Raw genomic sequence first — 27,038 nt, forward strand, 5'->3', positions numbered from 1 at the left:
TACTTTTTAGTGGAAAGTGTCATCTTTCATAGAGGAGTCCTAGGCCTAGCAATCATTTTCCATTCCTATTCTAAATTAGACTGTTAATTCTCCAAGGAATCGTTCTTCCCAGAGTAAAGCAAGCACCTCAAGTGTACTGAAGAGCAGGCTTCCCAGCCCATCTTTGCTTGTGACCTCCTTACCTCTTTCAGTCCTTGTATTGTCTATACTTCGAGAATGGATGTTTCAAGAGCTGGGCTGGAGAGAACCTGACACGGGATATTGACCTTTCCTAAGAGAACAGGAGCTTGAAATAGAAAGAGAGAAGAACAAGTGTGAGTAGCTGAGATAAATAAATTTTGGGGGTCACCCTAAAATAAAATAATAAACAATAATGGCAAGCATAATTAGCTAGTATGTGCCAAGCACTATGCTAAGAACTATACACACAGTATCATCATCATCATCATCATCCAAACAACCTCATGATAAATATGATATAGTATTGCATTTTTCTTTTTACTATAATTAGCATCACTTTGTGAAGGGTGGTTGCTTGCTTAAAAATCGAATGTTAGACCTGGCAGAATCCTGGTTCAGGCCCAGATCACAAGTCTGTCTGATTTTAACATTTTTTTTCTTAATGCTGTTCTTCATCAGTCTAGTTTCCCTTCCTGAGCTAGACTGTATACCATTTTCATTTTTCTTTAAAGATTTTTGTTTTGAGGTTTAGAGAGAGGAGAGAGAAAGAGAGAGCGATAGGCCTGGGGATGGGGGAGGAGGAGGGGAGTGGTGGGAAGCATTGCCTCTTAGTTACTTCTCGTATGTGCCTGTGACCAGACAAGGCTAGGGCTTCAAACCGGGGACCTCAGCGTTCCAGGTTGAGTCTTTATCCTCTGTGCCACCACAGGTCAGGCTGTACATCCTTTTCTAGGGTGTCTTTGTAACTCTATGAGAAGAGACTAACAGAAGCAGAGAGACCACCAAAGTAGCTAATACCACTAGAGTGCTGTGATAAACTGGCCCACATGCCATGAAGCCTTGCTGTGTGGTTGTAGGAGTTTCCTGGGGTTTCTTATTCCACTGTGCACTTGGTACAAAGAAGTCCTCCCTTAAGGCAATCTGAGTGACTCTCCAATACCGGTAACCCAGAGACCCCAACCTACATGGAGATGAAGACAAAGAGCCTCTGGTTCCAGGATAGAGCCAAGTCTGTATATAAGTGGGTAGAAAAACTCAGAGAATGGTGGAATTAAAGGAAGATCGGCCTGAGCTGTGATGGTGCAGTGGATGAAACATGCTCCTGGGTCACTGTGGTCGCGGCGTTGGCCTGCCAGGAAAGGCACAGACAAGAAGCAACTATGAGTTGATGCTTTCCACTCCTCCCCTACTTTCTCTCTCTCTCTCCTCTCTCTGAAATCAATAAATAAAATATTTTAAAAATTAAAAAAAAGGTTGTTGGGAGCACACATCAGAAAGTGGAAAGAGGCCCTGGCCAGTTGGCTCAGCAGTAGAGCGTCGGCCTGGAGTGCGGGGGACCCGGGTTCGATTCCCGGGCAGGGCACATAGGAGAAGCGCCCATTTGCTTCTCCACCCCCACCTCCTCCTTCCTCTCTGTCTCTCTCTTCCCCTCCCGCAGCCAAGGCTCCATTGGAGCAAAGATGGCCCGGGCACTGGGGATGGCTCCTTGGCCTCTGCCCCAGGTGCTAGAGTGGCTCTAGTCGCGGCAGAGCGACGCCCCGGAGGGGCAGAGCATTGCCCCCTGGTGGGCAGAGCGTAGCCCCTGGTGGGCGTGCTGGGTGGATCCCAGTCGGGCGCATGCGGGAGTCTGTCTGACTGTCTTTCCCCATTTCCAGCTTCAGAAAAATACAAAAAAAAAAAAAGAAAGTGGAAAGACTAGGAAAATTGAAGATAGGAGATCTGAAGATGGGACAGGAAAAAAAATGGTTTAAAAAATGGTGCTGTGCCTGACCTGTGGTGGCGCAGTGGATGAAGTGTCAACCTGGAAACGCTGAGGTTGCCGGTTCAAAACCCTGGGCTTGCCTGGTCAAGGCACATATGGGAGTTGATGCTTTCTGCTCCTCCCCTCTTCTCTCTCTCTCTCTCTCCCCTCTCTATAATGAATAAATAAAATCTTAAAAAAAAAAAAAAATGGTGCTGTGAAAAGGGGCACTGACCCTTCCATCCCTGCCCTCACATCTTACTAGTCTCCTCCAAGGAATCTCTTCAGAAGAGTGATTCCATTATGATGGTCCAGGGAGCTCAGTACACATTTCTATTAGTAGAACCGGGAGCCTTGTGACATCTGGGTTGGAGAGAACAGGACAGCAGAGTTCAGGCCCTCGTGGTCCTGTAACCTATTGAGGACATGCACCTGGGCTTACCAGGACATCTCTTCATTTTGTATATTCTCAACTTCCTAATGCTTTATGAATTCAAGTTGTGATTTCAGGTCTCTCAAAATATTTTTTCATCCCCAAAGTATATGCATTTTCACTTACACTCTATTTTATCCCTTTTATGGATTTTTAAATATATCTTTAATCCATCTGAAATTGATTTTGAAGTATAGTGAGAGGTGGATTTTTTTTATGTGGTTTATACATAATTCCACTACAAATTATTTGGGGGAATAAAATTCATTCTCTCGCCCTGGTAGAGCGTTGGCCTGGTGTGCAGGAGTCCCTGGTTCGATTCCCAGCCAGGGCACACAGGAGAAGTGCCCATCTGCTTCTCCACCCCTCCCCCTCTCCTTCCTCTCTGTCTCTCTCTTCCCCTCCCACAGCCAAGGCTCCATTGGAGCAAAGTTGGCCCGGGCGCTAAAGATGGCTCTTGGCCTCTGCCTCAGGCGCTAGAATGGCTCTGGTTGCAACAGAGCGACGCCCCCAGATGGGCAGAGCATTGCCCCCTGGTGGGCGTGCCGGGTGGATCCCAGTCAGGCGCATGTAGGAGTCTGTCTGACTGCCTCCCCATTTCTAACTTCAGAAAAATACAAAAAAAAAAAAAATTCATTCTCTCACCTTTAATTTAAAAATTACCTTATATATTAAATAATTCTGTTTCTGAATGATCTATTTAGTTTTTAGAATAGATTTATCTATTCAAGCACTAATAATATTTTTCTTATGGTCATTTTATAAAGCATGATAACTAATGAAGAATTATATTTGTTCCTCTGTTCAAAAGTTTAGTACTGAGAACACAGAGGCAGAGTCTAGGAATGGTGATTAGTGAAATAGATGGATAGAGAAGTGGAAGACAGAGAACACTGAGAAGATAGTGTTGCAACATGCTCATGCCATGTTTCTTAAGTTTTTGCTGGTACTTTATCCAGGCTCCTTGGTTTTTCCTCAGACCTCATTAATCACAGTCTCTGTGAATGGGTTCAGAAATTTGCACTTCAAACAAATTCACAAGGTGATTTTTAGCCCACTAAAGTTTGCAAAGCACTTTCTTAGTTTACCAGGGTGGGGCAAAAGTGGGTTTACAGTTAATCATATGAAAAGTAATCCAATAATTAATAAATAATAATACATGAATAAACTCTGTGTTTCTTGTACTCACAACAGCAAACCTATTTTTTGCTCCACCCTGTACATAAAAATATGCTTTTTGATTTAAAAAAATCCCAAAACAGTGGGGAAAGAAATGCTTCCAGTAAGTGATTTTGGTAAAAGATTGAGATGAGTCATTCTCACTTTCTGGCTTTTGTGAATAATGCTGTTTTGAATATGAATGTACAAATACCTGTTCAAATCCTATTTTTTCTCTCTGCTTTTTAACTTGATTGGGAGTGTTAGAGCAGCTTAGACTTCATAGTCTGGGAGGGCCTCTCCTCCTAAGATGCAGATCCTGAGTCCCAGCTCAGTACTTTATTTAACTACAATTAAAAAAGATAAAGATCAGATGAGCCATAGGCCCCTTAGGTACATGAATGTATATGTATTTCTGAGGGATTATTAAGTGGTGTTTTTAAAGTAAATTGCATTTTAAAAAGAAAAAGTGGGCCCTGGCCGGTTAGCTCAGTGGTAGAGTGTTGGCCTGGCATGCAGGAGTCCTGGGTTCAATTCCCGGCCAGGGCACACAGGAGAAGCGCCCATCTGCTTCTCCACCCCCTCCCCCTCTCCTTCCTCTCTGTCTCTCTCTTCCCCTCCCGCAGCCAAGGCTCCATTGGAGCAAAGATGGCCCGGGCGCTGGGGATGGCTCTGTGGCCTCTGCCTCAGGCACTAGAATGGCTCTGGTTGCAACAGAGCGATGCCCCAGATGGGCAGAGCATCGCCCCCTGGTGGGCATGCCGGGTGGGTCCCGGTCGAGCACATGTGGGAGTCTGTCAGACTGCCTCCCTGTTTCCAACTTCAGAAAAATACAAAAAAAAATAAAAAAATAAAAAAATAAAAAATAAGTGCCTGGCCTGTGGTGGCACAGTGTATAGAACGTCAACCTGGTACACTGAGGTTGTCGGTTCAAAACTCTGGGTTTGCCTGGAGAAGACACATACAACAAGCAGACAATGAACAACTAAAGTGAAACAACTATGAGCTGATACTTTTCACTCCTCTACTTCTCTCTGTAAAATCAATAAATAAATTTTAAAAATCTAAAAAAATAAAAAAGCAAAAGCAGGATTTTTAACAGATCTTAAAATGAAGCATTAATAAACAATGATCATATATAATAATTACATAGCCTCAATCACAAAAGGAAAAAACTAAAATTATATCTTTCAAATTCGCAGTAATTATTATGTTTTATTTATTTTTTCATTTTTTCCGAAGCTAGAAACGGGAAGGCAGTCAGACAGACTCGCGCATGCACCCGACCGGGATCCACCCGGCATGCCCACCAGGGGGTGATGCTCTGCCCCTCTGGGGCATCGCTCTGTTGCATCCAGAGCCACTCTAGCGCCTGGGGCAGAGGCGGCCAAGGAGCCATCCCCAGTGCCCATCTTTGCTCCAATGGAGCCTCGGCTGCGGGAGGGGAAGAGAGAGACAGAGAGGAAGGAGGGGGGAGGGGGGAGAGGGGGAGGGGTGGAGAAGCAGATGGGCGCTTCTCCTGTGTGCCCTGGCTGGGAATCGAACCCAGGACTCCTGCACGCCAGGCCGACGCTCTACCACTGAGCCAACTGGCCAAGGCCCAAATTTGCAATAATTATAAAACCTTACAATTTCAGTGCTGGCGACCATGCATTTCTGATTAGAATAAAACATTTGGCAAAAATAATAAAATGCTTTAAAAAAACTGAAACTTTTAGTCACAACAGAGCGACACCCCGGATGGGCAGAGCATCGCCCCCTGGTGGGCATGCCGGGTGGATCCCGGTCAGGCGCATGCGGGAGTCTGTCTGCCTCCCCGTTTCCAGCTTCAGAAAAATACAAAATAAATAAATAAATAAAATAAAATAAAATAAAATAAAATAACTGAAACTTTTAGCACCAGTTTTAATTACTAGAATTCTAAGCATGCAAATATGGATAGCAAGTTTTACTTAATAGAGACAAAAATTTGAAAATATAAATATCAAAAAATTATGGGAAAGTGTAAATTGAATCTGGTATCAGTTTCTAGAAATGACAAAAACACTACATTGCAACAAGAGCTAATATTTAAGATAGTATTCTATATTCACAGAATTGTATATTCTTAAAATAGATTATTTTCCAGAATTTACATATAATGAATTAAATTTTAGAGATATGAAATGTTTTAAATATTATAGTGGTAAGACTCTCTGGTTACAAGTGGCAAAAGTATCAAACAAATTCACTAAACGCAGGAAGAACTATTTAACTTACAGAATGCAGAAGTCCAACAGGCACAGAAAAGTGAAGAAATTAAATCGTTCACTAGACTCTTGTTTTGTTTCTCTTTTATTCTATTCTGCTTCCTAGACTATCTCATTCTCATGCAGGGACTCTTCATGCAGTGGCAGAAAAAATCATTTTCACCTTTATAGAAAGTGCTTTCTTCCCCCACTTTCACCCAAGAGAAATAATTTTTCTGATTGGCCTTGTTTCTATCACATGAATAAATCTAAGCATGTGGGATCCTCTGATTGGCTGACCTTAAGCTTTGTGAAGTAAAGGCAAAATCAAACAATTAAAACCCCAGCAGAATTCCAGTTGCTGACTGAAGGGTTGTTTCCTACAATACAAAAAGGGAATGGAGAACAAATACAAAGTAACAAATGTCCGTTACAAATGGCTAATGAAAAATCAAAACACTGAGCTATATCTACAATTTGAACCCAATTAATGGAAATGCAGAAAACATGGTAGGAGAAGGGGTACCAACACAAAGCTTAATAAATTGTTATTTCTGAATGGTTATTTTTTGATTGTTATCTATGAAGGTGCTTACTTTTGTTTCTTCCTTTGTCTTCTTTTCCAAGTGAGAGGAGGGTAGCTAGAGAGACAGACTCCTGCATGCACCCTGACTGGAATCCACCCTGCAACCCCCATCTGGGGCCAGTGATCTGCCCATCTGGGGCCATGCTTCCAACAGAACTATTTTTAAGACCTGAGGTGGAGGCTCCAGGAGCCATCCTCAATGCCTGGGCCGATGTGCTCAAACCAATTGAGCCATGGCTGTGGGAAGTGAAGAGTGGGAGAGAGAGAGAGAGAAGGGCGAGGGGAGGGGTGGCAAAGCAGTGGTCGCTTCTCCGGTGTGCCCTGACTGAGAATTAAACCCGAGACATCCACAAGCCAGGCTGATGCTCTACTACCGAGTGTCAATCGGCCAGGGCCAGGTGCCCATTTTTTTAAAATTTAAAGTAAGTAGCTCTAAAGAAGTATCACTTAAAGTAGAATTTTCTTTTTTTAAGTGAGAGGAGGGGAGATAGGGAGACAGACTTCCGCATGCACCCTCACCAGGATCCACCTGGCAACCCCATCTGGGGCCAATGCTCGAATCAACCAAGCTGTCTTCAGTGTCTGAGGCCAACACTTGGACCAGCTGAGCTATTCTTAGTGCCCACGGTGATGCTTGAATCACTAGAGCCACTAGCTAAAGGAGGAGAGAAAGAGAGAGAAGGGGGAGACGGAGGGGAAGAGAAGCAGATGGTCCTTTCTCATGTGTGCCCTGATCTGGGAAGGAACCCAAGATGTCCACACGCCTGGCCAACGCTCCATCTACTGAGCCAGCAGGGCCTAAAATGGGTTTTTAAGATCTGATCGTACATGGTCTTCAATGTTAAGTATCGATTTCTTACAATGCCACATTTTTATACCAGCCCGTTTCTTAGTTTGAGTGGTTGAGTACAGATAAGTTAAAAAGCTCAGTCTTAAAATTGGACTTACTTTGTAAGTAAGTCTCAGAGTAACCCTTAGTTAAATTGTACAAGAAAAATGTAGACTTTAACCAGATTCATGTATACTTCTCACAAACATTTTAAAGCAACAGTTATGCTTCAGGTCTTTATACCCATAACCAAACTGAAACTTGTGTCATATTGAGAAAATCTGGGAAAAATGTGATCCTTGTGGATCATAAGAGGATCAATGGGTTCTTTGAAATTCACATATTTTGCTCAATTAAAGACATTTCTTCTCCTTAGGGCCATGGTACAGACTGGAGTATCTGAGTTTACAGAGGCACACAGAATAGGTATATACAAACTACATGTTACTCAATAAATGAAAAATCAACCTTCAGAGCACAAATGTAGAGTAATTTCAACATATTACTTTGCAAAAATAGAGTCAAGCAAGCCAGCTCTTGGATTACAGAAATCTCTTCACAATTGATTATATTTTTGACAAATTTATATTTACTCATGCCCTGTGTTACTTTTTTATTGTATGATCCTACACAATTTTTAAAGGATTTGTTATATTGATACCTGATATTTTTTTCCTATAATGCCAATATGAGTTTGGAAGATATAGACCAGGATATGGCCACTGGTTTGGTTTGATTTCACATTTAGTCCTTCTGAGACATCAAGAATAGCAAGAATATAAAAGTATGAAGCACATTAGGGGAGACTTTGCTTGGAAAAAAGAGAATAAATCCAGTGAGACAACGGGCTTTATCTCAAGAAAAAAAATAACAAAGATCTCAGTGTTCATAACACACACACACACACACACACACACACACACACACACACCTCAATGTATAATAAACTAGAGATCAAAGTAATATTTTAAAAACATCATTAAGAATATTGATACAAATATATATGCTAGAATATTTTCATAATTTTGTAGTTAGTAAGGGATGTCTTTATTAAACATAACAAGAGCACAGGCATAAAGGAAATTATTTAAAGACTTGATTACACATATAGATTGAATTACATACTCATTACACAAATACATAGAAAACAACACACACACACACACACAAAATAACACAATAATCTCTAATGGCAAGAGACAACAAAAATAAATTGCAAAACCCAGCAACTTTCTGAAAAAAATAATTTCAAGATGTGTGCAGTGTGAAATAGCTTCTCAAACTCAGGAGTAAAAATAGTGAAATTTTTTTCTGAATCCAACATATGTGCCCAAATCACAACTGTCAAGAGAGGCAGCAAAATTTACTTGTTATTTTAGGTGTGTTCCACCTTTCTGACACAATTAGAAAGATCAAAGTATCTAAATTTATCCTACTAAAACAGAAAGTTTAATTCCTTGTATGTGAGTGTTGTTTGGCATCAACAGTTTCTCTTTCTGTTATAAATTGTCTTAATATCAAACAGAGTATCGTTTTTCCTCATATTTCAGATAGCTGAAAATGTTTAAATTTGACACAAAGCCATTAACATCTTTTTGAGCTATCAAGACCCAGAAGTATGACAATTTCTTGTGTTATAGAAATAAAAAATTCTTGTCTTTTTTCCCAATATTCTACAGCAATAAAAACAAATTGCCAATTTATGACTTAACAAAGTATTCCTATTTCCTATGAAATCTCCACTCATCCTCTGTTTTTTAGCTTTTGCATCACTTACTGTATATGCTATCATGAGTGTGACTCTAGGTGATATATCTACTTTCCCACTAGAAAAGTAAGAAGAGGTCATTTAGCTCTAAAAATTTGTAGAAAGCCTGTTTAGATAAAAATACTTTAGACTTGATTTTAAAATGAGAAAATAAAAGTACTAATACTACTTTCCAGTCAAGAATGGGTAACATGGACCTGATTTACCCTCCCACATGAAACAATGAAGAAAAAAAACATGTGACAAAATGCTAGAAAAATTATTTTCAAGATACAGATCATCAGGCAACAAAACACAGTGATTCTTAGAGATAGTAAACAAACAAGCTGAGCCCTACAATTCACCCAGCTTGCTATCTTGAGAGAAATTTCAGCAAAAGTGAAGGAAGAGCAAATTTAGGAAGAGCCTGGAAACTTCCTGAGTTGAGGAGTTGAAATTGAGGAAATAAAGAGGCCAAGAAAACTTGAGTCCATAGGAAAAGGTATCAGAAAGAAAAGAGCTACCTTGAGGCAAAGCTAGACCTGCAAGAGTTTCCCCTCATGCATTCAGCAAAGTACCATTTATCACATGTGTGGGAGAAAGTCACCTGAGGCAGAGGAAGAACCATCTAAAAGGAACAGAAGGAGTAGTGCCTACCCCCTCCCTCAAGCCAGATGAAAAAAGTAAAAACTCATGGACATCAGTTAGAGTACTAGGAAGATCTTGCCTCAGTAATGGGGAATAGTTAGTCCTAGACTGTTCCTGCTCTGAACCTGCCTAAGGATCCATGTGATTCCAAATAGTTTATGTGTATTCTAGAAAAAACTTCAAGAAGATTTATAGGAATGCAAAAATATCCATAAATAAGTAAAGCAACAAGGTAAAATTCACAATGTTTGGCATCCAATCAAAAATTACTAAGCATAAAAGGAAGCAGGAAAACACAAAGTATAATGAAGAAAATAACCAACTAATTAAAATTTACCAGAAAAAATAATGACCCAGAACAGGCAAGGAGGCAGGACATTAATACCACTATTATGACAGTATTCTTTATGTGCAAAAAGTTAAGTGGATTAATGGACGACAGGAAAAAAAAGACTAAATCAAACTTTTAAAGATAAAACTACAATGTGTGAGATGAAAAATACACTGAATGGGGTTAATGGCAGATAAGATATTGCAGAAGAAAGATTAGTAAATAGAAAACAATAGGAATGAAACACATAAAAAGAAAACAAATGTGAAAAGAGCATCAGTAAGCAGTAGAATGAATTCAAGTGACCTCAAATTTGAGTCTCTGAAGAAGAGAAGCAGGGGGATGAAGAAAAAATTGGAAGTAATAATGACCAAAAACTTTCAAAACCTGATGAAAAGTATAAATTCACAAATCCAAAAAAAATTCAACAAATCCCAAACACAAAAAAACATGAAGAAAACTATACCAAGACACATCATAATCAAACTGGGAAGAAAAAAAATAACAATGAAGAGAAAATCATAGAAGCAGCTATAACTGCAGAAACCTTATTTTCTTTAATTTGGACTTTTATTTTGATTTTTTTCCCTTTGAATCAAACTGACCTCACCTGGTGCCCTGACTCACCCACCTCCCTCTTTGTTGCTTAATCATTAAGCTTTCAGGACAATAAGGTTCTGGTCAGTATCCAGTAGTCTTAGAAACAAAGCCTCAGGTCTGTTGACCACAGAGACAAAGTTTTGGTCAAACTAAAAATAACATCTATGCCTAAGTTGTGTTTCAGCTCCTGAATGACCTCACTGACTGCATCCTTGTACAACCAGTAGAGGCAATGCTCTGGCTGACATTAGGATCAGATGTAATAATCACCTACCCCCTACCCTAATGCCAACCAATCAGTAGAGGCCATAACCCCTAACTCCATTAGTCACTATAACTAATGATTTTTCCCTATATACTCCATCCCCTGGGGATGAGGGTGTCAGGTCTTTGCACATGAGATACCTGTGACTTTGGGTATAGTGACATCTCCTTAATAAATCCTTACTTTTTTGGCTGCAAACTCCTATTTGTGTTTTATTGGGCTTTTCTGTGCATGGCCAAATGGACCCCTTCAGTTCAGTAATACAGCCTTAGAAAAATGACATGCTATGGTCAGAGAAACAAAGATAAGGGTGACATTAGATTTCTCATCTGAAACAATTTAAGTAAGAATACAGTGGGAAAACAACATTAAAATACTCAAAGTAAGAAAACTGTCAATGTAGAAATTCTGTACCTGGCAAAAATGTCTTTAAAACACTAAGGAAAAATATAAATTTTCTCAGATTATGAAGTTTAAAGTATTCATCACCTGGCCCTGGCTGGTTGACTTAGTGGATAGAACATTGGCCTGGCATGTGGACATCCCAGGTTTGATTCCCAGTCAGGGCATACATGAGAAGTGACCATCTGCTTCTTTCCCCCTCCCCCTCGCCCTTCTCTTCCCACAACCAGTGGCTTGACTGGTTCCATCGGCCCCAGGTGCTGAGGTTAGCTCGATTGATTCAAGTATTGGCCCCAGACAGGGGTTGCTGGGTGAATTCTGGTCAGGGTACATGTGGGTGTCTGTATCTCTATCTCCCCTCCTCTCACTAAAAAATAAAAATAAAAAAATAAAATAAAATTATTAATCACCAGCAAACCTACAGTACAAAAAATCAAACAGGCAAGGGGAAAATTAAAGAGTTGGAAATCTGGATCTACATCAGGGAACAAAGAACACTATAAACAGTAACTACATGGGCAAATAAATGTTCTTTTTTTTCTTACCATTTAACTTATTTAAAATTTAAAAAACAGTAGCAATGTATAATGGAATATATATCATATTTCAAAGTAAAATGCAACAATAAAATAAAATTTGAAAAGAGAGAAATGGAAGTGTATTACCATAGGGTCTTAATAAATGAAACAATACATCAGTTGAACATATGCTAAATTAAAGATATATAGTAAAAATTCAATGCAACTACTGAATTAACAAAACAAGGAGATCCAAGTAAAAAGTCAACAAAGGCTTGACCAGGCACTGGTGCAGTGAATAAAGCGTTGGACTGGGATGCTTAAGATTCATGTTCGAAACTCCGAGGTTGCCAGCTTGAGTGCAGGGTCACTGGCTTGAATGTGGGATCATAGACATGACCTCAAGATCACTAGCTTGAGCCCAAAGGTTGCTGGCTTGAACCCAAGGTCGCTGGCTTGAGCAAAGGATCTCTGGCTCAGCTGGAGCACCCCGGTCAAGGCACATATGAGAAAGCAAACAATGAATAACTTAAGTGCCACAGCTATGAGTTAATGCTTCTCACTTCTCTCCCTTTTTATCTATCCCTGTCTGTTCCTCTCTCTCTTTCTCTCTCTCTCTTTCTCAAAAAAAAAGTCAACAAAGGAGATAAATGGAATCATGAAAATTTTTTGATAAATCTAAATGAAGTCCCCCAAAAATAAGAAAAAGAGAACAAAGAATAAGAGAAAACAAAACAAAACAAAACAAAACGATGTTAGATCCAAACTAACCATATTGATAATTTCATTAAATGTAAACGGTTTAAGCATACCAAATAAAAGCTAGTGACAGTCAGACTGGATTTAAAGAACACAAAACTCAGCAACACACTGTCTACAAGAAATGCACTTTTTATGAAGACATAAAGTGCTTAACTAACTGTGAAGGATGTGAAATTATATACTATGCTAATGCTAGTCAAAAGAAAGCTGGAGTGATTATAGCGGTATCAACCATATTTCCACTCACTCCTCCTATTCATGTGTTTCTTCCCATTCTTAGTTCTCTTTTCTTTTTCTATTCAAATTTTAGCTATTTTAATGGATCACCTATCAAGTTTGAGATTTTAGTTCTTTCACAGGCAGAGGTATCTTTCTCTCCTAATATATTATATTATTGTTCTGTATATATAATACCTTGTATAGTAAGAAAGGGTATTATTTTTGCCTTTTCTTAAAAATGGTTACAATGAATATGATTTTCATAAAGACAACTGAGCAGATCCAGAATTTTCTAAAGGAAGACAAGGAGGAATTTGGTAGGCTAGGGAGCTGCTCAGAGGCAACCCCCAACAAGGCTTGATGTGCATGCAGGGTGAGTCCAGCAATTCGTGCCGTTCTTGTCCTTTCCACCTGAGCAACTCAGTGTCATGTGTTCCATTAGTGCTGGACAAACAAGTTGCCCCACAAGGACTGAAACCAAGGCAGATGGAATACTGAGCTTTCAGTGAAAGTTACGTGGGTGGCTTGGCTCCAGAAATCTGTCCAACTTGTCACCTTATCCCTGAACAGTCAGTTCAAATGCAAGACACACAGAGAAGAACACATAAGGTTAAATGGTGCAAAACCTGGAAGGAAGTTAGAAAGCAGAAGCCATGCAAGGTGCGGAAGGGGGCTGTGTATTGAGGGCACAATCTGGTCAAGAGAAGAGAACATGGAAGTTGGATGAAGAAGGAATAAATAGTGATAGAAGGGACCAGGTGTCACTCCTTGTGTGGGCATGTTCCGAGAGCCCATCCTCCCAACTTTGCTCCCCCTTGCCAATTCCTCCTCTAACTGCCCCTAACTCCTGTGCCCAGGAGAGCTCTCAGAAGGGGTATTTCTTGTGATGGGTCCAAGAGCTCAGCCACATTTCCATAATGAAGAACATGGAGTTCTTGGAACAACCTAAGCTGGGACAGCACTGAGAGCACAGGCAAGCAACATGGCCTGCAGCTCTCACCTGCCCAGGGCTCTGCCAGCTCCTGCAGCCCTTCTCTTTGACCCTGTGAAAGACACGTGCCAGGGCCTATTCAAGTCTTCCTATGAGGTCCTGAATTCAGAGACCTAGCAGGGCTGAAACTGAAGAAGTTGAGTTTATCTGAAGGCTGGATGAAAGGAGGGAAGAGAGTCATCAGTGAAGTCAAGAAACCAAATGTGCAGGGATCTAAAAACTAGAGTGGGGCTTAGTTCAAACTGTTCCCTAGAAAGACAGCAAATTCACCAGTTTGTTTTCCCAGGAGCAGTGCATGAGAATGTCTACTTTCCTGGACCTTTGCCAGCACTATGTTATTATTTTTTAATCTTATTTCTGCCAATTGAGCATGCAAAAAATGACATTGCATTGTTTTTATTTATATTACCTTTAGTAAAAGAAAACAATTTCCAAATGTTTAATGACCATTTTTTCTTTTAATTTTCTGTTTGAGTTCCTTGCTTGCTTTTCTGTAGGTATGTTCATTTTATCTTAGTAAATTGACAGATCTCTTTATATATTGAAGATGCCAACCATTTGTCAGTCATACATACTGCAAATGTTTCTCTCCAGTTGTGTGCTTAAGAGAGTGCACTGATCTAATCATAATAAAAGTAATAATGGCAGCTACCATTCAATTCTCAGAAGAGTGCTGTGGGATGGAGTGTCGGGAGCCGATCCACTAATGCTGGCTAACTAGGTCACAGCAGGAGAAGATCCACAGCTGCTGATTGACAAAGTCACAGCAAAAGAAGATCGATGGCTACTGGTTGATAGAGTCACCGCAGTGAAGACCAACAGCTGCGGGTTGACAAAGTCACCGCAAAGGAAAGGCACAACGATACTTCCCCCTTTAATCTTTTGAATTAATCTGGCCTTATATTCCCCCCTTTTCTGGGTGTGTGCTATTATTTATGGCACAGGGATAATAGTACCGTGCTTTCCCTGTAGATTTGTAGTAATTTCTTTGGAAATGAGACAGAAGGTGTAAGTTCCACAGAAAAGCCTGTAAGCCCCTTGAACTGGGCTCAAAAACATAAGAGGCTAGCCATGATATCCCTCATAAAGGGTTAAGTTTGTAGGAGAATTTCTTCTTATTAATCATGTTAGAAAGAATAAAGTTAGAACTTAACTAGTGTATGAATATAGTACATGAATAAAGTTTAACTAGACATTAGAATCTTAGGTAAAGTGCAGTGGAGTGGCCTGTTACGTGGCCTTGGATAGGAGTGCAGCTGGCAAGTAAAGAATGTTTTGTTAAAAGACTTGTTTTGTCACGGAAGGCAATTGCTGGGCTTTTCTCAGTAAAACATTCTCATGAGAGTTTTGTATTTTCCAGGAATAAGGAGAGGAATGTGGTGGGATTCATAGCAGCAATAGCAATCAATGCCTTCTGATATTATGTTGCTACTAGCTATCTTGCAGGTGCACTCTATGTATCTTTAAGTAAAAGTTACTCTTAATACTATGTTAGTTTCTTAAATAGCAAGCCTTTTGTAGTCTTGTAAAAATAGAATTAGGACACTACATGAACTCAAGGCTATTTGCCTGAACAAGCGGTGGTCCTTTGCTAGTCCTTGATGATTTTGTCTGCTATCTCTTTCTGCGCCCTTGACTTCACAACAACAGTAAAACAGAGTTATTAATTAGTACTAATCTTTTAGAAGATTGTACCGATATTGTTATTACTATTCAAGTTATTGTATAACTGTACTTTGAAAAACTTACCACCTGACTTGTAGCTTATAGATATGAATTAACTGTTATCTAGAAATATGTAACCATAGTGAAACTAAAACAATGATGTATTCAAAATACCATGTGATTGTAACTTAGTGTGTATGCATAAAAAGTAATGTTAGACCAGCCATGGGGGGAGATGCCTGGCAGTAAATGCTAACTACAGGATAAAGAGAAAGAAAAGAATTTGGCTCTCTCACTCGATTTCGCCGACGCCGTCTCTTCCTGGGGGACCCCTGGATCCCCCCCCCCAGGGCTGGACCCCGGCAATGGAGTTTATTCAGGAGTGTTCCACCATTACCTTTCTGTGTAGATATGGGCCAGTTTGCTTTTTCCTATCAAATAAAGATGAATGGCTAAAAGCATGGCCTATGCCCTGGACGGCAAACTGTGGCTCGTGAGCCACACGTGGCTCTTTGGCCCCTTGAGTGTGGCTCTTCCACAAAATACCATGTACGGGCACTACCTTGATAAGGAATGTACCTACCTATACAGTTTAAGTTTTAAAAATTTGGCTCTCAAAAGAAGTTTCAATCATTGTACTGTTGATATTTGGCTCTGTTGACTAATGAGTTCGCCGACCACTACGTATGGAATCAGAGTGTCCTTGTTTCTTCCTGGGGACCATTTGTGTGACTTTGTACATTACCTAAAGTCTTTGTGCTTCATTTCTTCATCATGAAGGTTTAAAGATTTTAAATAGTGATCTTATCCCAAACCTGACAGTTCTCTGGTTGCTGGAGTACAAAGGATGCATTTCATGTGTGACACACTGCCAACTTCTCACCCACTATTTTAAAAAGAAACCTGACTCCTGCTTACATGCCCTGTGTTTCTTCCAAGATGTATCTATTCGTAGCTAGGGAGTTTGGGGGTACTCTGCTTTGCAGTTTGGGACACTGTGTAGAGGTGGATGTTCTTTGAGTTAAAATGGTTTATTTTTCTCTCATGCTATCTTTGAAAGTTCTGAATACACTGGCAGTCACCCTTTCTCCCCTAACTGGGATTAGAATCAGGACGTTCTCTAACTAGAAAGCTTTTAGTTCACCTAATCTAGTGATGTTCAAACTTCGGTGCACATCAGCAAACTTAACACTCTTCTAAACATCCCACATACTGTAGTCCCTTCTCTTTTCTGTAGAACCCAAATCTTCTGGATTAGTGCCCAGGAATTTGTATTTAATAATATCTCCTATAGTTATTACAGTTGTTATGGAAAAGCTAACCTGATGGAACTAAATCTCAAAGTATAGTTGATTTGAAATAGACATCTTTATTTCTCTCCCATATAACAGCCCCAAGATGAGCAGTCCAGGTTGGCTTGATAACTCTGCTTCACGCAGTTAGGCAGCATGTGGCATCCTTCCCTTTTGCTATTCAGGCTCTTCCTAGGACATTATTATCATCTACATTAATAAGGATGAGTCACACTTGTGTCCATTTTTTGGAATCTAGCTGTTGAGAAGAAAAAAAAATCACAGAGGAGGCCAGTACAGTGTCATAAGACCTTGACCTAGAAGTAGCACGTACCACTTCTGCTCAGAGAGCCATCCTCAGTGCCCAGGGCCAACTCTCTCTAATCGAGCCTTGGCTGCAGGAGGGGAAGAGAAGAGAGAGAGGAGAAGAGAGAGAAGCGAGAGAGGGAGGGTTGGAGAAGCAGATGGGCGCCTCTCCTGTGCATCCTGACCTGGAATCGAACCCGGAACATCCACATGCTGGGCTGATGCTCTACCACTGAGCAAACAGGTCAGGGCCTACAATTTTGGATTTTTTTATTCTTACAATTAGTATAAATAATCAGGAGTTTACTATAGTGCTAAAAGGGTAGAAGTGGATAACAGAAGGCAATAAACAATAATGATAATAAATATGTTCTTCAGATAGACTATAGTCTCACAGCTCTGTGGGATTTACAATTTAGAGCCACTAACTAACCAGCTCATCAGAGAATGACCTGTTAGCACTGCCAATATTTTCTTTAATGAGGCAACACTGTGGTATTGGCACCTGGAAAATTGTTTGCTTGTAGTGAGCTGGCCCATAGTGGTCTCCAGTTCTGGGCTCTCGGAGCAACTTATGCTAAGATTTTGTCCATGCTGGCAGCTGGGAGCCTTGGGGACCCTGTGGATCACTTCCGTGGAGGCAAGAATGAAGTTATGGCTCAACTTGCATGACCTATTAGCTTCTGAAACTTTGCTCCAGATCACCATGTCATTGAAATTCTCTTTGTCATTACCTGGACTGTTTCCTTTGGGGAAACTATAATGTAATCTTCTGAATGTCAATAACGTAGACATAACATCCTTGGACATACTAAGGCTGGTATTTTTACATAACAGAGTCAAGTTTATTAATACCTCAATGGTCTGTTTTTCTTGGTCAGTTTTTGTCATATCATATTGCATCTTTTCCTCTGAAAATTCTTCTTTAATTGTCTCCATTTTGTTTCCTGAAGATCCTGCAAGAATCAACCTCAGGCCAAGTAGCAGCAGAAAGGTCGCCATCTGGGATACAGGTTAATCTCTTCTGCAGTAAAAATAAAAATAAAGTAAAAGATTGAAAATAAAGAAAATATTAATGAGATAGCTCTATTTTCCTAAAGATAGTTATCCTCAGGATTGACCCCTCCATGTAATTTAAGACTCCTACATCTGTTAAGGGAAGTGTGATGATGTGAAAAGACCATCAGTTGTGGAGCCTGAAGACCTAGATTCAAATTTCTGCTTATCCACTAACAAAAATGTACCTCATTTAACTAACCTCAGTTTCCCCATATGAAAAACAAAAAAAATGTGAGAATTACATAATATGTTTAAAGTATCCAGAACCAAGTAGTTACAGTATTTCTCTTCCTTTTCTCCTTGTCTGTAATTTTATTGGTAGGGTCTATAATCTTCAAAATGGGCCACAAGAATCTCACTCAACACATCTCTCACTACTGCTATATCTCCTACAGCCCCACACAATACCTGGCGCATGGTAGTGAGATATTGAAAACCCCCCCACAATATTATTTCAACCCTCTCCCATTTCTTTTCCCCCCAATTCTCAGTCATGAGATCTCTGTCTTTACCAGTTCCTTTAGCAAAGTTGCTCCTGTAGAGAAAGCTTTCAGCTTGTTGCAAGGCAAGATGTGAAATTGTATTTGTTTCCTGGGAGTTTCTGCTACTGAGCCTAACTGAGGGAAGGAGGGGATAAAAAGAGGGTAGGTAGAATTGTATGAGATGGAAGGAGGAGACAATGTGGAACCAAGAATGCTCAGAGGACTAAACAAAGTGTCCATGTGGTTCTCAGACTCCCAGTGACATGCGCAGCACCAACTACTTCCTCTTCTGTGAGATGTTCCCAGTCTATTTATTTATATTTTAACCCAAGGTGATCCCCCCTTCTTTGAAACCCTACAGCATAGATTATATTGCACTTTATTTTATATGGTCTTTTTTTATTTTTCAAGTCAGTTGATAGATGTTAGTCTTATCTCTCTTATTGAGGCTAAAAATTCCTTGATTCTGCAACATAATTCCTGCTTCTTTTTATTCTATACAGAATCAAACACAGAACTGTATATACGTTAATTTCTTAGTAATGTTTGTTAACAACATAATATGGCTTGACCAGTGTAGAAAATTCTTTACTTGAGACCAATACTGGAAAATTCATAATGAGAATCCCACCGATCTCGTCTGATCTCGGAAGCTAAGCAGGGTCGGGCCTGGTTAGTACTTGGATGGGAGAATCCCAGAAAGAATGGTTATTTAGGGTGATAATTCTTTCTCTTGCTCTAGAAAGATCTCATTTTTTCTCCTTTTTCTCTCACCTCTATGAGCCTCCTTCCCTTATACTTGTATCTCCTGCATTTTCACACTCACTTACTTCTTAATCACCACTCTTTGCCCTTCCAATTTCTTCAATACACTACTTTTCTAAAATACCACTTGCAGTGACACTGCTACAGAAACCTTCAAGTAGTCCTCATTGCCTATACAAGGTAATCAAATCCTGTGTGGCCACTTAGTCAAGGCTTTACTTGATCTAAACCCAGCCTGCTTCTACAGGCTCATCTCCCATTATTCTGGTATGTAAACTGGCTCTCATAAAATCAGTGTGACACATTCTTTTTGAATGCACTCTATTTCGTCTCTTTATTTTTGCTCCTTTCTTGAATGCCTACTCTTGCCTGCCTCTTGAAATCCTTCAAAGCCCATTTCAGATCACGTTCTTTCTTTGACATATTTTCTTACTCCTTTAGTTTACCAATCTATTTCTCATTCCTCTGAGCTACATACCACTACTTCTTATACTACTCAATTGACATTAGTACACATGGACTTGTATTTTTTATTATATTTAATTTAATTTTTTTTTCTTCTTTTCCAAGTGAGAAGAAGAGTATAGATAGAGAGACAGACTCCCGCATGCATCCCAACAGGGATCCACCCAACAACCCCCGTCTGGGGCCAATGATCTGCCTATTTGGGGTCATGCTTGCAACCGAGCTACTTTTAGCATCTGAGGCAGAGTCTGGACAGAGCCATCCTCAGCTCCCAGGGCCTATGTGCTCGAGTCAATTGAACCATGGCTACAAGAGGGGAAAGAGGAGTAGAGAAACAGATGGTTGCTTCTCATGTGTGCCCTGACTGGGAATGGAACCCAGGACATCCACATACAAGGCTGATGTTCTACCTCTGAGCAAACTGGCCAGGGCCATTACATTTAATTTTAAAGTGTCTTGTGTGTGAAATGAGGGCAAAGTCCAGTACCAAGAATATATAAGCCCTGGCCCTGGCCGGTTGGCTCAGTGGTAGAGCGTCGGCCTGGCGTGCAGAAGTCCCTGGTTCGATTCCCGGCCAGGGCACACAGGAGAAGCACCCATCTGCTTCTCCACCCCTCCCCCTCTCCTTCCTCTCTGTCTCTCGCTTCCCCTCCTGCAGCGGAGGCTCCATTGGAGCAAAGATGGCCCGAGCGCTGGGGATGGCTCCTTGGCCTCTGCCCCAGGCGCTAGAGTGGCTCTGGTCGCAACAGAGCGACCCCCCGGAGGGGCAGAGCATCGCCCCCTGGTGGGCAGAGCGTCGCCCCCTGGTGGGCATGCTGGATGGATCCCTGTTGGGCGCATGCAGGAGTCTGTCTGACTGTCCCTCCCCATTTCCAGCTTCAGAAAAATACAAAAAAAAAAAAAAAAAGAATATATAAGCCCTAATAATTGGGTTGATTGATTATTAATAGATTATTAAGAATTAAATGGATGTGGTCATGTTTGAACCTTGAGCATAGACTTGGTGCAGGTTAAAGGGAGGAGGGAAGAAGGATTTAGACTGTTCTCTAAACATCAACTATCAACAACATCAATAGTGAGGTGATATAGGAAAACAGAAAAATAATGAGAAAAATATTAAAAAGAGCAATGCAGAGATTCAGTTTTCCTGTAACATATTTCTGAACTGGGAAGAATTTGCAGCTACCTAGATTTGATTTGGACTGCTAGGTGCCCATTAAAAAACAAACAAACAAACAAAAAAAACAACAAAAACCCAAACTGCGAATGTCTGAAGTGTCACAATTCGCTTGAATTGGGCTTTGATCCCTGTTGAATAAAAATACTCTGAGGATAATTTCCAGTGGAGAGTCTCAATTACTTACTGATAGTTCAGTGGGAATGCATTTATCTGCAAGATTTTGTTTTTAATTAGTAAGAGGGAGGTTAGATAAGGAAAGGAAGAAAAATCATTGGGAAGGAAGAAACAATAAAGTCTAGGGAGGGGAGGAGGAAATGGAATCAGAATTCAGAACATAGAAACGGGGGCCTTCAAGGACACATTTCAGCTACTTGAAAGATTTGCCCAGGAAATGAAGCTGCTACCAGGACCCAACAAGTCATATACTAGGACCCAAGGAACCACCTGTTCCCGCTCAGCATCTTCAGATGCCGAGGGCTCTGCTCCCTTGGTAGCATCCAAACTTCCATGAAGAAAACTGTGATAGTGAGGTTCCCACCAAGAAATGGGTAATGAAACTCAGCTGTGAGAGGGTCCCCAGAGGAGTAAGCCCTGCCCACTTACAAGGTTGTAAAGTGTCTTTTACTTACCCTTGTCACCTGCCTCCTCCATAATCTAATCAATGAGTTAGAATATGGTGCTTACAAAAGACAGGGTTAACAACTGGCATAAGAGTACCCCCTCCTTGCCTGGCCAGGCGGTGGCGCAGTGGATGGAGCGTCGGACTGGGATGCGGAGGACCCAGGTTTGAGACCCCAAGGTCGCCAGCTTGAGCGTGGGCTCATCTGGTTTGAGCAAAGCTCACCAGCTTGGACCCAAGGTTGCTGGCTCCAGCAAGGGGTCACTCAGTCTGCTGAAGGCCTGCAGTCAAGGCACGTTTGAGAGGGCAATCAATGAACAACTAAGATGTTGCAACGTGCAATGAAAAACTGATGATTGATGCTTCTCATCTCTCTCCATTGCTGTCTAGATGTCCCTATCTATCCCTCTCTCTGACTCACTCTCTGTCTCTGTAAAAAATAAATAAATAAAAATTTAAAAAAAAAGAGTACCTCCTCTTTTGATCTGACCTTGAATGAAGTACAAATAAATAATCTAATAATTGAAGTCTCTCAACTGAGAAGATCAGAACAGAAGCTTATGCATTGTTGGAGCCTGCTCTAGCTCACTGTAAGTTTCTGGCTCTCACAGCTTTGAAATGTCATGGTTCAGAATTAGTTTTTCCCATACTCTGGCTCTTTCTTGCCAAATACCCTTTATTTTTTCTACTCCCCAGTACTAACTCTCCCCTACAACAAGGTTAGTTTCCATACTACGAGTGAGTATAATAGTGGTGTAATAGGCCTGCAAAGAACCTCAAAGATTATCTAGTTCCAACCTTCTCACTTTACAGAGGAGACAACTAAGGCTCACAGAGGAACAGAACTTCATCAAATTCCCATTATTAGGAAACTCTTCCTTTGCCCTCTAACTCTGAAGATAACTCTGCCCACAGCTAAACATGAAAGAACTAAACAACCAGTTCAATTGTAAGAACTAAAAGAGGAAAAGAGTTAGTAGTCTGAGTCAAAGTCCTTTCTGTATCCTCTGGGGATGCAAACAGATGTGCTGAGCTTTGAGTCTCAATTTCTCCCTAGGAAATCCCTCTCCATTTCTCTCCAGTCCTTCAAGGAGATGGTTTCTGACCAGTGAGGATCCTGATTTCTGTTTTCCTTTCTTTCAAGCCCCAGGGAGGGCTGCTGAACAGGAGCAGATGTAGCTTAAGTTATATGTGCCATCGTTAGAGAAAATCCTAAAACATGACTCCAATTTCCAATGCCCCTACTATTAGGGCCACATTTGGTATTAAGGTGAAATGAATGAGGCGTTCACTCTGGGTACAAAATTTAAGGAGACACAAAATATCCCAGTAATCAAGGTAATATTTTAAGTCAACATTTTAAAATAAGTTTAATTCAGAACAATCATTGATGAATAAATATCAAAAATTTAAATAACAGGCTCCAACCATGCACCAGCACAACTCACATACCTCACCTGCCCTTAAATTCAACCCAGTCAGATTGGGTCTTGATTAAGTATTTTGTTTATCAGGGATTTTTGCATTAATTTAGATTAAATATATATATTATATATATATAATATATAATATATATAATTTACCTAGATTACTTGAAGGTGTCCCTTAAAATCTGCATGTGAAGTGAGTGCCTCACTCACCTTATCCTAATCCCATTCCTGCAGAGGATTCACTCTTCACTCTCATCAAATGACCCAAAGAAAAGGGATAAGAAATTAAAACACACGCATAGTTTATGGTTTAATTCAGTAGAGTTTTTTTATTGAAGCAGAATAAGAAGATTCCAGCTCAGCAATACTGGAAAAATAAGTGAACTACTGGTGGCTACCCATCAAGGCTGTACCCCATGTGCACGGTTCAGGTGTACATTGGGAGAACTGGTACCCGCGCCACTGAGGGAGGAGAGAGGATCGCAGACCCGGGTTCTGGGCACAAGCTATTCAACATATCTCTGGATAGTAACTGGCCCTATGTCACTGCAAGTGACAAGAATAAACCCCTCTGTGGGGGAAATGTGGTACCTGCAGGTGGGATACCTTAGACCTCCAATGAGCTTACAGACTGTCATTTTGAACCTTGTCTCACTCTGGAAGCACAGAACGCTCGAATGGTTTCGGCAAGCCTTCTTCTTGGGAGAAGTGCAAACACTATTGATTTTTCGAGGCCTCTCATGGATGAAGACATGCTCCTTTTTGCAGGTGTTGTCAGGTTCCTTGATCATTCTTTGTAAGATCATGTGGTTGCAGTACCTTACCGAAATGTTACTCTGAGGGTAGTCCACATGCAAGTGCTCTATGGTTGACGACGCTACTTCTTCATACAGCTCGTTTTCCCAGAACAGAATCATCAGGAAAATTATCACCATTAATATCATCAGGGGTAAGAGTCCCTTTACATCTTTTGCTTGAACTCCTATAGAGTAAGAGGAGACAGAGGATGGTAGAGGCTAACCAGATCCAGCGCCATCCCCCGACTTTGCTCCCCCACCTTGAGGATATTTTATTTCCTTCTCTCTGCTACATAAAATCATGCATACCCTGCAAGATCCACCGGGAGGTACAGCTCTCCAAGAAAGCCATTTCTGATCATTTCAGCTCTCAGAGTTAGGCATTGAACTGTTATCTAATATTCCCACTTGTTTTACTTCCACCAGCTCCCTGATAGCAGGGATCCAATCTCCTAGTTCTCCTGAACCCATCAGAGTGCTTAATACAGAGCTAAACAGACAGAGGTGCTTAAAAGTACCCACGCCTGATTGTTTTATTCCTACTGCAGGATGACTTCCTCTCTATAGTTTTCTCAACTCTAATTTCACCCAATTCCACATGCTTTTAGCACTGCCTTCTGATTTGTTCTTCCCGATTATCCTCCTGTCAATCCAAATTGGCTCGGTGCGAGCTCCGCTTACCTTTCGTTTTCGCTGTAGCTTTCACAAGTAGCATATGGATCATGGATCTGAGAAAATCCTTTGTGTCTCACTGTTCTCTGACAATAACTGGTAGGGAGCCAGTTGAGTGTGGGAAGGGCCGGAGCAGAAAGAGCAGAAAGGGAGGGGCCTGCAGAGGCATGTACTTGGGTGCCATTGGGAAGGAAGAGAAGTTACCTTCAAAGGGAGAGTTGGATAATACAGATCCTGAAAATATCCTTATTAAACAAGCGTAAACTTTACAAGACATTTAGTAAAGTCCTGATGTGTGCCAGACGCAGCATTGTCTATTTTCCAAAATTTCAGCCAGTCCTCACTCAAACCTATGGAGTAACTATTATCTTCATTTCATTAATAAATAAATGAACTGCAGAACAGTTCAGGTGAAGATGGGTGATGACAAGAGCAAACAAGAGTCTCACCTCCTCAGTCCTTACTGGGTGGCTCAGTGGATAGAGCCTTCTGCTGGGGTGTGAAGGTCACATATGAGAAGCAGTCAATGAGTGCACAGCTAAGTAAAACAATGAGTTGATGTTTTTCTCTCTGTCAAATCAAGGGGGAAAAATTTTAAAAGAGTCTTACCATCTCAAAGCTTAACTCCTGAACTCCAGTTTCAGTAAGATCTATTCCTCCCTGGTGTTCAGGACAGGGCAGAACAATCCCTGACATTATCATTAGTCTTGGTAAAGCCCTGGAAAACATGGCAATGGTTCCCAAACTCTGCTGAATATTAGAATCACCTGGGCATTTTTAAATGTCACTTTGAGACATTGCTATTGGGGGTCACCTGGGTTTTGGATTATTTAAAGTTCTTCCAGTGATTCTAATATGCATCCAAATTTGGGAACTGCTGAACTATGGTATACATTGGAAATCTACATGGGAAATTAGTGGATGAGAGCTTAGTGAAAGATTGAAGTATTGAGAAAATGGAATCATTTTTGTTTCTATTATCTCCTTGTCCTTTGATATAAGAATGGGAAAACAGACTTCATTTTTACCACTTCTTACCCTGAAATGATTTATCTTTTGGAGAGACAGATACACAGTCTCTTCTCTCTATAACCATGTCTTTCTAGTTGATAAGAAGAAAAGCATTTTGGGGTGAAATGGTTTAGAAAGGGCAGAGAATTCTGGGAAAGGCTTAAAAAAAGGTGTCTCTATACAACAAAACCATAATTCCAGACCATGAAAATAAACAACCAAAACATTTTTATTTATTTTCTAAAAACTTTCATCCTGGATATCCTTTTAGAATTCAAACTGCCCTGTTTTGGATATCTGTTGCACAATGCCACAAAAATATAAGAACATAATTAATTGTTGATGAGTTTTCCAATTAATAAATTTCTATTTGCAAACCATCCTGCATAAACATTTTCATTGTATAAAGAGAAACGTCTAAAAAAATACTTGTTACGCATTTCCTAAATGGCAGCTAAAGGCAGAAAACTCAAAATAACAGTAGTCTAAAGAAGGTGAAATTTTATTTCTCACATAGAAGAAAGCCTGAGGTAGTCAGTCCAGGACTGGCCAGGCCCTTCAAGGGTCTGACTTCCATCTCAGCGTGTGACAGCCACGTCACAATCCAGAGGCCGTGCTAGCGCCAGCCACCTCATCTGCACTCCAGCCAGCTGGGAGAAAAAAGGCGCAAAAAGCGCGAGACACTACCCTGCAAGGACACCTCCTAAAGTTTCACACATCATTTCCACTTACATCTCACTGGCAGTAATTTGGCCACATAGTCACAACCAACTGCAAGGGACACTGAGAAATATAATGTTTATTTTGATGGGTAGGTGCTTAGCTAAAATTCTGGTTTCCAATTACAAACAAAAAAAAGGGAGAATAAACAGTGGAGGACAAGTAGCAGCACTTTTCCTGCTGGCCTTCAGACAAACAGTGTTCTAGAAAACGTTCATGAGTGGGCTTCAAGGAAAACATTTCATAATCAAAAGCTTGAAAAACTTTGTTCAGATGAGCAGAGTGATCTGGGTTCCACCGGGAGAGAGGTTCCAGGTCCTACAGGGGAAGAACGAGAAGTGAAGATCTGTGGGCTGGAGCGGGGCCAGGCAGGGATGATCGGCAGTGCAGCAGTTGGGATCCCTTGGATTCAGGAAGGTCATTGAACTCAGAAGGCGCTCTCCTCCTCCACCATTCTCGAACCGTTTCTTCCTTCTTCTCTGTTGCCCAGATGCCAACTTTTAGCCCCCTCTTAAGACCAAAAGGTTGGAAGCACTTCTGAGTTGGAATCTGTTTTTTCCTCCCTACTCCTTTTCTCTAGAGAGCCCTTCCAAACTATTTTCACATAGTGTATGACCTTACAAAGCTGTGTCACTGCTCAGTTTCTTCATCTCTAAAATGGAGGTGGCAGAGAAGGAGAAAGGAAGAATGGGACTTTTTGCTGTCACAAACTAAGGTTCTTAATTTGTGTGTGTGACAGAGAGAGATGAGAAGCATCAATTCTAAGCTGGGGTGCCTTACTTGTTCATTGATTGCTTTCTGATATGTGCCTTGATGTGGGGGGGGGGGTAAGGCTACAGCGGACCAAGTGACCCCTTGCTCAAGCCAGTGAGCTTGGGTCCAAGCTGGTGAGCTTTGCTTAAACCAGATGAGCCCGTGCCCAAGCCAGCGACCTCAG

At 40.9% G+C, this 27,038-nt stretch overlaps 3 protein-coding genes across 4 annotated transcripts in view; 1 reads left to right on the forward strand and 2 right to left on the reverse strand.

Moving 5' to 3' along the window:
• The window catches only part of RNASE6 (ribonuclease A family member 6), a 476,573-nt gene that overhangs the window by 326,572 nt on the left and 122,963 nt on the right, over positions 1-27,038 (forward strand). The gene's annotated exons all lie outside the window — the stretch shown is intronic.
• On the reverse strand, positions 17,310-17,903 carry RNASE11 (ribonuclease A family member 11 (inactive)). Its single transcript, XM_066344434.1, has one exon. The coding sequence runs from the start codon at positions 17,901-17,903 to the stop codon at positions 17,310-17,312; it is 594 nt and encodes a 197-aa protein (XP_066200531.1).
• RNASE12 (ribonuclease A family member 12 (inactive)) lies at positions 23,276-24,466 on the reverse strand. Its single transcript, XM_066343043.1, has 2 exons — positions 24,380-24,466; positions 23,276-23,883 (listed from the first exon to the last, which is right to left on the reverse strand). Exons 1-2 carry the CDS (start codon positions 24,420-24,422, stop codon positions 23,408-23,410), a joined length of 519 nt encoding a protein of 172 aa, XP_066199140.1. The 5' UTR covers positions 24,423-24,466; the 3' UTR covers positions 23,276-23,407.

This window comes from Saccopteryx leptura, chromosome 6, assembly GCF_036850995.1.
Source record: "Saccopteryx leptura isolate mSacLep1 chromosome 6, mSacLep1_pri_phased_curated, whole genome shotgun sequence".
Classification (NCBI taxonomy): domain Eukaryota; kingdom Metazoa; phylum Chordata; class Mammalia; order Chiroptera; family Emballonuridae; genus Saccopteryx; species Saccopteryx leptura.